Source organism: Euprymna scolopes, chromosome 8, assembly GCF_053919585.1.
Source record: "Euprymna scolopes isolate OS-2025 chromosome 8, ASM5391958v1, whole genome shotgun sequence".
Classification (NCBI taxonomy): Eukaryota; Metazoa; Mollusca; class Cephalopoda; order Sepiida; family Sepiolidae; genus Euprymna; species Euprymna scolopes.
The window spans coordinates 47,814,370-47,827,511 of NC_136489.1; the positions used below are offsets into that span (position 1 = coordinate 47,814,370).

At 34.4% G+C, this 13,142-nt stretch overlaps 1 protein-coding gene across 1 annotated transcript in view; it reads right to left on the reverse strand.

Moving 5' to 3' along the window:
- Nucleotides 1-13,142, reverse strand: part of LOC145283551 (putative ATP-dependent RNA helicase DDX41) — an 87,831-nt gene that overhangs the window by 14,988 nt on the left and 59,701 nt on the right. The window contains exon 9 of the mRNA XM_080132434.1: nucleotides 4,289-4,451. Coding sequence (XP_079988560.1) covers nucleotides 4,289-4,451 — 163 coding nt within the window. The remainder of the gene's footprint in view (nucleotides 1-4,288; nucleotides 4,452-13,142) is intronic.

Here is a 13,142-nt window from a genome sequence, read left to right on the forward strand (position 1 = left end):
CAGGCGCAGCTGGTAGCACAACACATAACTTCTCTATATCTCATTCCCTATCACAGATGGTTATGTTTCCAACCCATTTACCAGACCAGCAAGAACAACATGCATCACTTTTAGATCTGTTTCTGACCACAGTTCCCGATGACTGTAACAAATGCCCACAGCCCTCTTGGGTACGCAGATCATGCAGTAGTAATGGATGAAATCGCACTAAACTCTAGAGCCAAAACTGAAGAGCCACTGCTCAAAACAATGAGATATTATAAAAAGACTGACTGGGAAGCCATCGGGGACCTCATCAGGGACACTCCATGGCAAAATATCTTTTCACTTCCTGCTGAACATTGTGCAAATGAGACCATCGAATGGTTCAAAGTGGCAATTGAAGCACATGTTCCCACATGCAAATTCTACAGCAAACACTACTCTCCCAAATGGTTTACTTCTACTTGTGCAGCTGCCATAGCGCAAAAGCAGCATGTGTACCACAAATTTAACTGACATAAGTCCAGTTCAAACAGACAGAAGTACATAGAAGCCAGAAATAACTGTAAGAAAGAAATAGCGACGGCTAAGAGAGAATTTACTGAAACCACTAAAAAACGCATCGAAGCACAGAAATTAGGAATCCGAGACTGCTGGAAAATCTACAACAGTGTAGTAAGAAATGGGAAATCAACAATTCTCCCACTATCAAAAATTCATGAGCTTGTTTGCCTAGCAACTGAGAAGGCTAACATGCTTGCCAGTCAGTTTGCTTCAAACTCCACACTGGACCCTTCCAACCATCCCCTATCTTACTTTCCTTTGTGCACAGATGCCACGCTAGACAATCTAAAAATCATCCCTGCTAAGGTGCATGCTATCATAAGAAACCTTGACACTTCAAAAGCATGTGGACCTGATCTCATCCCAGCTGTGCTATTAAAAAAGTGCACCACTCAAGTAGCTTTCCTGCCTGCTGGAAAACTGCTTCTGTAGTGCCAGTTTACAAGAATTTTAGCGAAAGAACTGACCCAGTAAATTATCACCCAATTAGCCTCCTCCCACTTTTCGCCAAAATATTTGAGGCCATAATTAACCAAGCTCTAGTTCATCACCTTACAGATGCTAAACTTCTGACTGACCAACAATATGGATTTAGGCAAGCCCGTTCCACAGTAGACATCCTAACTGTAATCTCAGAACGTATATACCAGTCACTGGACAAAGCGGAGGAGGGTACAGTGGTAGCTCTAGATATATCTAAGGCTTTTGACAGGGTATGGCATGAGGGTCTTCTCAAGAAAATCAGATCATACAGCATCACTGGAAGAATACATAACATAATTAAATCCTTCTAAGAGAAAGATCCATGTTGTCCTTGACGGTCATACATCTAAACAATATGAGATAAATGCGGGAGTATCTCAGGGGTCTATCCTTGGACCTTTATTATTCCTAATATTCATAAGTGACCTCCCTTACAAAATTGTCTGTGAAATGAGTATATATACTGATGACACCACACTCTATAACAGATACAACAAGAAAACAAATGAACACATATCTAAAGAAATGGCAGAAACACTAGAGGAAGACCTCCGATCAGTAGTGGAATGGGGACAAAAATGGATGGTCACATTCAATGCTGCCAAGACTAAACTTGTTTCCTTCAATAATTACAAGAAGCCTTCCCTACTATCAATAGCAATGGCCAATGACTCTTTATCTGAAAGTACATCTTTCAAACTCCTCGCCCTAACCTTCACAGGAAACATGAGTTGGAACAATTACATTGAAAGCATTGCCAGGACCGCTGCGAAGAAGGTGGGTTCTCTCTACTGTGCTAGAAGCTATTAACGCCTGAAAGTATCCTATACCTCTATAAGGCCACCATTCTCTCATGTATGGAGTATTGCTGTCATATAGGTCCTGAACTGTCAGCTAAACTTCAGCTTCTGTCACATCGATGAAATGTTGCATCCCTCTGTTCTACAAATATTTTAACTACTTGGCCTTTTGGTCAAGATCAAAGTGTATGGAGCCGCCGTTCTCCAGAGAGGAAAGAATGGTTTTCCTGGCGATCCTGGCAGTAGCGCGCATGGTGATTTGGATCACGCGCCTCAAGTTGGTCCGCGAAGGGACATCTGTTCTGGATCGGGACCTGATCGTTTACTTTAAACATTTGCTTAAAGTAAAGATCAGATGCGATTGGAGGAGGTTGCCTAGAGTGGAATTTGACAAGAGGTGGGTGCACAGCACTAGTCTGTGCATCCGTCAAGGAGCCAAGTTTCAATACGTGTTCCCTCCTTAAGCATGGCACGGGCGGTGCTGGGTCCTTCGGAACCCATCCCGCTTAGGTTCTAGCTAAGTAATTTTAAGAAGACTCTTAACTGGTGGTACAAATGAGATCCTGTTCCTGATTTTATTTTTTGGTACTAGAGAACCTCTGAGTCTGCCCATCCCCTTTGTGCCACATCCTTGTTTTTTCAACATCCCCGGTCACTCCCCCACTCAGAGGTCACCTTCCAACCCCCCTCCACCCGTTGCTTTGTTTTTTCCCACTTCCATTAAGGTATTTTCCCCATTCCCCATTAGGGATCGCCCTGCTTGTTTTCGGTTCCCCGGAAAACAGTGGGGGGTCTAGTCACCTAGATTAGTACAAGGGGGTCTAACAACCCAGTAGGATTTATTTTTGATATGAACACTTTTGATTAGTTTTTCCCCACTCCACGAACAATCTTTCTCTTAATTCAAAAACTTTTTATTTTCTAATGAAATTGAATTTTATTTTTTCACACGTGCACACACACAAAATTAAAAAAAAAAAAAAAAAAAATGCATACACAAACACGCAGACAACTGTTTATAAATTGTAAATATGTTTTTGATTCTTAAATGCTGGGGATTTATTAGTTAGATTAAGATCCATAGAGTGAATGAGGTATTTTGGTAAATGTTGCCAGTCAAGAGTAAGACTCCAAAGTCTACATTTATTACTTTTAATCACTTTAGTCACAAAGACCCTGAACCCTTCCCCTCCCCAATCTCTTGTAGGGCCTTGTGCCTAATTTTGTTATTTAAAAATCTTTTGTTTTTTACTTAATTGTATTTTCAAAATTTTTTAAATCAATAAAATATATAAACAAGATCAAAGTGTAGTATCTGTTCTTCAGATGCTGCACTTAAGATAATTTGTACCAGTCAATGGAGGGGACAATTATTATTTTTGGTAACCAGAGTGCCCCCTTTTTGCCTACTTTTAGGGGAGCTAGTTTTTACCTCACATTAAAAACGGCCTTGTGCCTAATTTGCTCAGTGGGGGAGCAAATAAATACCATTTGTTCTTCAGATGCTGCACTTCCATTTTAGTTCTCTTTCGGTAGAGGATTAGTCCTTCACGACTGAGACAATGTTTTATTTTTGTACCTTTTCTCCATGTTAAAAAACGACCCCGGTGTCTAACTCTGTCCCGTGGGGATGCATAGTAAATAGGTACAAGTACTTTAATGGTGAATGCTCTGACGAACTGCAAGCACTTGTGCCCCCTCGATGTAAATACCCCCGACAAACCCGACAAGCAGATAAATCCCACCCCTTTACATTACAGATCCCTAGATGCAAGAGAGCCTTCTACTCCAGTAGTTTCTTCCCCAGAACAGCTAAACTTTGGAATTCTCTTCCAGGTCCCTGCTTCCCCGATTGTACTAACATGCAGAAGTTCAAGTGCAACGTGAACCGACATCTTGCTGCCCAACTCCCTACACAGTACCCCTGATGCTTATGTCCCTGATAGTAGCCCCTACAACAAAGTGGCAATGTGCCTTGTTTGGGGTGAAAATGTAATAAAAAAAATTTAATAAAGTCCCTGCTTCCTCAACTATACTGACATGCAGAAGTTCAAGTGTAATGTGAACCGACATCCTGCTGTTCAACTCCTTACATAGTATCCCTGCAAATTTTTTCCCAAATAGTAACCCCTTACATCCAAGTGGCACTTTGCCTTGTTTGGGATAAAAAAGCAATAAAATCTTTTTAAGTATTCCCCCCCCCCAACCTAACCTCTCCACCCTAACCCTAACTTCAATCTCACTTAACCCTATTCTCCCTCCTCAACCTTAACCTCATACATACTTAACCATAACCTCCCCTCCTCAACCCTAACTTCAACCCCACTTAACCTTAACTCACCACTTTAAAATTATGATCTATGGTAAAATACAAAACAGAAAAAAAAAAGAAAAACTATAAAAAAAAACTTATATTAAAGATAAAATGTGAATTTGTGCGACAAAAAAAAATTTTTTACCTTAAAATAAGAAAATATCGTTCGCACATCTTCTTCGAATCCCATGTCAATCATTCTGTCAGCCTCATCCATGCATAAATATCGACAAACATCCAATGTGATCATTTTTTTGTCTAACATGTCCATAAGTCGGCCAGGAGTAGCGACTATAATGTGAACTCCTCTATAAAAAAAAAAAAAAAAAAAATGGAAAAGCAAAACCAAAAAGCAAGAAACAACATTCATTTATGATAGCAATTAAATGTATTCAAATAAATTTTAATTTATTCTAAAACTGATTCGTCTAAGTTCAATTAATGTTAGAGACACCCAGGAGAGAATACAGAAGAAGGGGAAGGGAGTTTCCAATGGGGGCAGGTAAACAGAAAACTTTATCAAGCACTGACATAAAAACCAAAGAATATTTTGTAAATACACCCTCTCCCTCCTCAGCTTCATTTTTCAATTAAACATAATTTCAATTTATATGTTTAATTTAATTTGGAAAATTACGTTTTTGATCTGACACAGGAAACACATAAAAATACTTAATTATTTCTTCTATATCAGGAATAGCTGTACCTATTGACCTATTGTCTGGTGTGTGAGGAGGCAACGAATGGCTACAATTCATTTATGTTCATGATGTCATTTGATTGGAAGCAAGAAGCCCATATTATTGGGATTCATCACATTACTGTTCTCATCTTGAGCGTCATTTTCACAACGTTTCGGTCGATATAACCTCTGACCTTCTTCGGATGTATCTTATCAAACTCAGGAATTTGGATGAAATTTCAAATGGAATCCTTTATTTAATTCATGGGGGTAACATGTTCTCATTCCGTCAACCATGACTGGACAGAAATCCTAAGTAATTCGCAATTGTATTTTTCGGTTGTCCACACTGAGAATTGAACCTTCAACCTTCAAGAGAATATCACTTTTACAATTGATTTTTCCAAATAATCTAACCACTACACCATGGATCTTTGCTACATCCATGAAGTAAATTGAGAAGGTCGGAGGTCACATTGACCGAAACGTTGTCAAAATGACACTCAAGATGAGAACAGTAGTCCGAAGAATCCAAATAATATGAATAACCGATCTGCATCTAAAAAATTCAGAAACGTAAGTAACAGGAAGGTTCAGTGTTAGGTTTCTAAACTTTTGAGATAAGGATTGATTATTTGTATATTTGGATTATTCGGACAACTGTTCTTATCTTCAGTGATATCCTCACAATGTTTTGGTCGATATAACATCCGACTTTCTTCAGGTGTATCTTGTCCAACTTGGGAATCTGCACAAAATTTCATTTAGATCAACGATCATCTTCAGAAAAAAAATGAGGATTTTAAATTTATTTTGTTTTAAAAAGATTTTACTGCTTTTTTTCTCCATTATTTCAATAAATTTAAAATCTTAAATGTTTTTTGAAGATGTTCGTTGATCCAAAGGAAACCAGTAAAGCTTTCATTTTGGATGATTTTATTCCTGTGTTTAATTAGTTTACTCTTTTGTCTTTTTCACACACATATATGATGCCGACAATATTTGCTCACAAGGTTATTGTTAAGGTAAAAATTAACATGTTTCTGAACTTTTGAGATGAGGATTGATAATTCATATTATTTCAATTATTTGGAATTTTGAGCTGAACTAGTTTCTACCAGCCATGGCTGACAGAACCAGAACACGCTACACTTGTGGATTAAATAAAGGCTTCACTTCAAAATTCCATACAGATTCCCAAGTTCAACAAGATACATCTGAAAAAGGTTGGAGGTTACATTGACCAAAACATTATGCGAATAACACTTAAGATGTGAACAATAATTTGAATACAAGTTTCACCTCATCATTTGTAAAATCAATTAAAAAGTTTGGTTCTTCGTTAAAATATTGAAATATTGTATTATCGAATTACAAGTGAAGCCAATGGAATTTACTGAATTGTCATGTCGCAGTAATGAAAATATCCAAAAATTAGAAAACAAAAAACCGCTAAGGTGGAAAAATAAGTGTTAACGAAAACAATTTTTGGAGACAATTAGCGAAAATTAAGTTTTTCTAAATTCGCCAAAAATTTTCAGTTTTCAGAAAAGATTACCTTCCTTTTGTTACAATTAGAAATCTGGTTTCTTTTTTTTTTTTTTTTTGCAAAACTCAATTTTTACCAATTGTCTTCGAAAACTATTTTCATTAATAATTAATTTTTTACCTTATCATTTTTCATAATTTTTTAATATGTTCATTACTGTGACATAACAATTCAGTAGATGCCATTAGTTTCACTTGAAATTCAATATTTCAATTTTTGAATTTTGCTACAATTAACAAAGAGGAACTGAATGTTTTCTGTTGGATATTACAGCACTTTTAACATCTTTTGGTATGATTGTTCTCTGTAGTAGTGATCACAGTAGGAGTCGGCGTAATTATGTTGATTTTTTTTCTCTCTTTGTTGCAGCTGGTTCCATTTTGTTGTTTCTGTATCTGTGTGCATTCACAGCACAGGCCATCATCATCCACTTGTTGTGCTGGTCCAAAATCATTGCTCAATTGACACCGGCCAGTCTCAACTGCATGGTCTCAGTTAATGCTGCAACAAAAGAATTTTGTCAACTTTTTTCTGAGATCACCTCAAAAATTTAATGTGTCACTAAAACTTGTCTATTAGCATGTCTCATTATACCTAGTTAGAATGTGTACACCTGCTCCCCATTAAGGGTTGTATCAAAGACATATTTTCTTGCTTGAAGTCTCGCCAGCCAAGAGACAAAAAAAAATCTATGTTCTGAAGTCATAAGGTTTCTTCAACTTACATTCTGGAGTCACCTTTGACCCTTCAGGTGTCACGCAATAATTTTCATTTAAACAATGGACTTCGTTATGTAACAAAATTAAAGAAATACATGCATGTACAAACAAAAATTTTCATATAAAAAGTTTTCGAACACAAATGTAAAAAACAGGTTGCAAAACATGTAATGAATGTGCATCCAGATGCATTCATTACACAGAGTGATCATCCACTCATTGTGTTGCTCCAAGGTCGTTGTTTGATTCCTACATAAATCACAGTCATTGATGCAACAGTAAAATTCTCCAACAAAATTACAATTCCAGTTTAAAAACAAGTAAAGAGACAAGCCCAGACTAGGGTTGATTGCCTCAACTTTACTAATGGAAGCTGCCAGTCCTCGAACATTGGTATTTAGAATCAGAAACTTATGAATGATCAGAGTTTTGTAACTTTCAGTGAATAATGGTTTTTCTTTATTTGTTGATTGTCTGTCAGATTGGAGGTGCAGGTCAACTCTGGCGTCCAGACGGTGAAGACACAGACCAAGCCATCGTGAGAAGGGAATTCAGCATGATGTCAAAGCAATGTACAGCCAGCCAAAGTAAACAGTGTTGCCACACAGACTTATGGTCATGCACGTTTTGTGCATTCCGAGCAGTATTTTCCAGTGACCAGTGGGTGTTGGTCACCCTTGACAAAGTTAAAAATGTTGCCACCAGGACTTAGGGTTAGTGCCTAATGGTTTATAAACAACCCTGCCTTGCTAAGTTTACATTTATGGTCCCATGATCAGGGCTCTTTTGTTTACATTGAAGGGTCCTTTGGATTATAATGTAATTTAAAATGTCAGACAAAATTTATTTCCTATCTAAACTTTATCAAACACAGTTTTTCATTAATAATTATTTTTCTACCATATTGTTTTCTGTAATTTTTGGATATGTTACTATTTGCAACATGACAATTATATAGCTACCATTTGTTTTACTTGAAATTCAATATTTTTTTCTGTTATTATAATATAGAAGCACTAAATTATCATTCTGCAAAAAGTTAATCTGTTAAAAAGAAAAAGAAGGAAGAAAAGGAAAAGACAATATGATTATCAAGAGAAAGGAAATTGGTTTACACTCTCTCTGTTTTGGAGAGGAGAAATAGAAGTCATTAATAGTAATCACAGCACGAGAGGGAGTAAATAATGGTTCAATAAAAACAAAGAATTTGAAACGATCAGAGAGTCTCTTTTACAGTGCCTGAGAACACAACGTAAGTGTGGAATGCAAGTTACTGAGGCTTGTAAACAAATTTAACTCGCCTACACGAACTTAGAAAAGTTAAGCTGATACAAATACTCTAGCCAATCCAAAATGTATCTCTTAAATCAGAAAGAATTATAAGCTAGCCATTCTAATTATACAAACATATATATATATAAAACAAATAAATGACAAAGGTCTATATTCCAAATTTCAAGATATTGATCATCTTACAATTTCTTCCTTTAAGTACGTTGATATGCACAATTTTTGACAGCATCTGTTTCGTAGTGATCAATATAATAATTAAATGAATGATTTTGCGCTGTGAAACAGGGGCTGTTAAGAATTGTGCATGTCAACATGCTTAAAGGAATAAATTGTAATCATTTCTTTTTTGCTTTTTTGTGTTTTGAAAGTGATTCAGTTTTTTCACAGACATTTTCAAACAAAACTTTTCCTGTCAAATGGTGATCTTTAGTGAGAGAAAAAAAAAAGCCAGCACAATCAGAACACTAACCTTGGAGACATCGTGGAGAGCGATAGTATTGTTTTGAAAACCAGTTGATGTGGAAATTGTGTTGCCACATGGACTTAGATTTGCGTGTATTTGTGCACCTCTAAATTTGATGATATATGCACGATTCTAGTATTCAGTGAATGCCTGAATAATTTTAAAGGGTCTAAGACTAGACGACATTACATCTGTGATCCCAAAGTTGGAGCTCACATTTAATTTGTAACCCACTGCTACTGTAGGCAATAGTCTGTGAGAGTTAAGTAGCAATACGCACGGATGATAAAAGGCTTTGGATAATCACAGATTTCAAGAGGGTTCTATCATATTTTAAAAACCAAGGCACTTTACGTCCTCAAAATACCACCATTTTCTTCAGAAATACACATACTTTCAAATGAATTAATAAATAACAATGTACATTACATATTTTAAGAGTTTTAAACAAATAAAGTGATAAAAATGTTAACATCATAAAAATGTGTTTCAGTAAGATTTTGTAAAGAGCCCCCTCTCCTGACTTGTAAATGCTCGTACTGCATTTGTATTAACAATTTTGTCATGAAATTTGGAAACTAATCAGAAAAGATGTCACTTAACAGTTTGGGGTGTCTGAAATACTTTTGACCAGTTTTTTTTTTTTTTATTGTGTTAAAATAAAAAAAAAACTTCAACATGATGAGTATTGAAAATTTTGGAAAAAAATTTCTTCAGACACCCACTAGTAAATAAAACAATCTTTTTACTGTTTTTATTCATTAAAAGTATAATTATATCTTGTTTTCTCTAGCAATTTAAAATGATGATACTTGGCAAAAAAAAATGTTTCTATTGACTTTTGATAGAAAATTGTTTTGTAGTATTAGTAGCAGCATCAGCAACAGTGATAGCATGGCTGTAAAGCGACATTTTTTTTGGTTTATTTTTTAAAATTTTTATTGCAGAACAATTTCTTTTTTAAATAATTGAAAATATGAATATAAAAATGTTCTTACATGTTTAGTTAGAGCTATATTGTTATCAGAATATAATTAGTTTTAATCAGGGCTATTCAGTTATCAGAATATATAATTATTAAAACAATCTCAACTTGCAATTTCTCAATATTTCTAGTCAAATTTTTAAAAATATTTATATGATTAAAAAGACGAGAAAATAAGCCTTCTAAACCTATAAGTTGCATGCACTTTATCCATTGCATTAGTTTTTAATGGTGTATTAAACAGTACTTTGCTTTGAACAATCGAAAATGTGAAATTATTTTTTTGGTTCATGTATATGAGTGGTACCCCGCCTCCCTATTTTTTTGTCTTTTTTACAATTTTTTTTCAGTGGATTATTATCAGATAGACACTAACTTACCAGATTAAAAAAAAAAAAAAAAAAAATCAATATTTAAATATTTGTGAGGGTGCTCAGTTTCTAGTGAAATTAAGAAATAAAAAACATTTTAAATTAGAAAGTTTAAAAACAAAATAATGTGTCACTCGGAAAAAAAAAACAATATGAAATGCAATTGAAAATAAAAATCAAACTCATTCAAAATTTATTAACGATTTTTCAGCTTTAGCAATTTTTTTTATATATTTAAATAAGTGGGCAAAAATACTTGATACTTTTCCAAAACGTCATGTTTTCTGTTAGAGTGACATCACTTGTTTTAAATAAGCTTTATTTTTGTTTGCTTGTCTTAATTCTTGTAAAGTTTCACACCCTTATTTACCTAAGTTTGCTTATTTAAAAGTAATTTGATGTTCAAAATCTAAGCCATAATATTTTCAAAAGCCAATAATTATGAATCAGTAACCGTAAATAATCCTACCTATAACCCTAGGTATGAGTGGCAAACCTTCTTCTACAATCTTCTTTAGCGCTAACAATAATGTCAGAGCGGCAAGCTCCTCACCAAGTAAAATTATCGTCTAAAAAAAAAAAAAAAAGGAAAAAAAAAAGAGATCTTTCCTTAAAAATACACGATTCATCTCCCACAAAAATAAATTGTTTAACTGTCCTACAACGCTAGAATGGTTTCGAAATGGTGAATTATTTTACATTTATGTGAAACCAACCCTCATTCTAAATTCTAAAATTGTTTTTTGTTTTGTTTCTATCAAGTCTTCAGGAGTTTCACACATAATTTCCCTTGGTCCTAACCCAATGTCAGAGTGGCAAGCCTCCCCATCCTTCCATAATTGCACAAAGACCTTCTAAAAACCACACATAATCATCTTTAAAAACCCAGGATTTATTTCCCATAGAAAAATGGTTAACTGCCTATACTAGAATGGCCCAAAATGAATCAATTTACATTAACTTCTAAAATAATTTTTGTTTATCAGAATGTTCACACGTAATTGCCTAAAAAGGTAGAATCATATTTTGGAGAGATGACCAGATGGGAGGTGGGGGGAAACAAATGGTGTTAATCTACAATGACCAAAGAAATATTGCAATATATTCATTTTTAAACAGTCCTAAATTTAGATTTCAGTTATTTGTACATAAAATGCATTAAAATTCAACTTTGAGTTTTCTAACTTCTTTTTTTTTTTTTAATAGATACATTTTTAAGGAATTGCAGTATACTTATGTGCATTTACTGTAAATTATTTAGAAACTATTAAATTCTTGAGATTTTCAGTGGCATATTCTGATTCCTAGCACAAAAATGCATTTGTATGGTAAACTTTGTTGCTTAATCGTGTGTTTTAACAAAGATATGGCATTTTTACTGAAAAAGTAGTGTAAAAAATGTGACAAAACGCATATGGTCTTAAAGAGGGAAAATGTCCAAACGTGCAATGTACAAAAATAGTCACAACTTCTTTAATTTTAATCAGATTTTAAAATTAAAAAAAAATTCTTTCTTAACTTATCAAGCTCTTTCTATGTATACCACTATTGAGATATTTTAAAGAATTTAAATTTTTTTGTGTACTGCCAAGTTAAGGTTTACACAAATTACAAATTCAAACTAATTCAAAAACAAAAATACAGAAAAATCTTTATGATGTACACACCTATCATGGAATGAAAATGCTATATTCCAAAAATCATGTAAATTGATCAAGTAGTTTTTTTTAACAAAGAAAATAAAATTTTATGACGAAGCGAGATCAGTTATGTTTAATAAACAATGGGGAGATAACTCACTTTGAACTACCGAGTTCAATAATGGTTACAATGTACTATTAAAATCGCTAAAAATCATAAAAATGATTTTCTCTCTAAAAATTAAAAAAAAATATACTTGATCAATTTATGTGATTCTTGGAATATGACTTTTTTCGCTCCATGACAGGTATGTACATCATAAAATTTTTTCTGTATTTTTATTTTTTTTAATTAAGTGGAATTCTGGATAAGTGTTACATAAGAAGGACTATCCCCTTCTCATGTAAATAAGAAGACAGACTAGATAAGTGAAAATGATATTAGGAAAAGTCTAGAATCGAACCCTGTAGGCAAGTGTTAAAAGATATAGATATTGACATCCTAGGAATGCAAATAACTAAATATTATTTATGTCAGAGATAGAGCGATTGTCTATTCTCTTAGAAATAACTGGATGTTAAATATGTCAGTTAAAAGAATGAACAATAACAAAGTTGAAAATGTAATATAATAAATAGGTTAAATGATACAATTTAATTTACAGATTCCTTTTGTTTAACAGAGGGGTGTCAATACGTGTGCAAGGGCATGGGTGAATTGAAACGTGATAAAGTCACATTGAGACCACACCTCTGACGTCATAAACAAAGGTGATTCTCAATATATTGAGATGGGGTTTGAAATTTGAGAGAGACACACTCACAGCCAGAGAGAGAGAGAGAGAGAGAGAGAGAGAGAGAGAGAGTCAGAAAGTGAAGCTGATGCCCTTAGAGGCAAAGGGTGGAAGAGTAGACCATGTAGTCAAAAAGGCTTGAATCCCTGACATCATCAATCAATCGGTTGGCCGATGAATAAAGAAATCACCATCTATGTTTTGTAACTGCTTATCTTTGTGTTGGCACATTCCACCAACTGAAAGGTAAATGTGTTTTCTCTATCATCATCTTGTAATGAACTTTGTATAACTCCCCCTTCCACGTAATGTCCCCTCCTCCATCATCAATAATGTATCTCCCCTCCTCTATGCAACAAGAATTGTTACATATATGTCCCAGCTCCGTAATAATATGAAGTCCCCAAGAATTGTCACAGTCATCGTTGCGATTTAAAAGAACGGTATTGCACATTCCTTCAATAATGAATTTGCATCTCTCTCAGCTCTGATATAAATGTGTC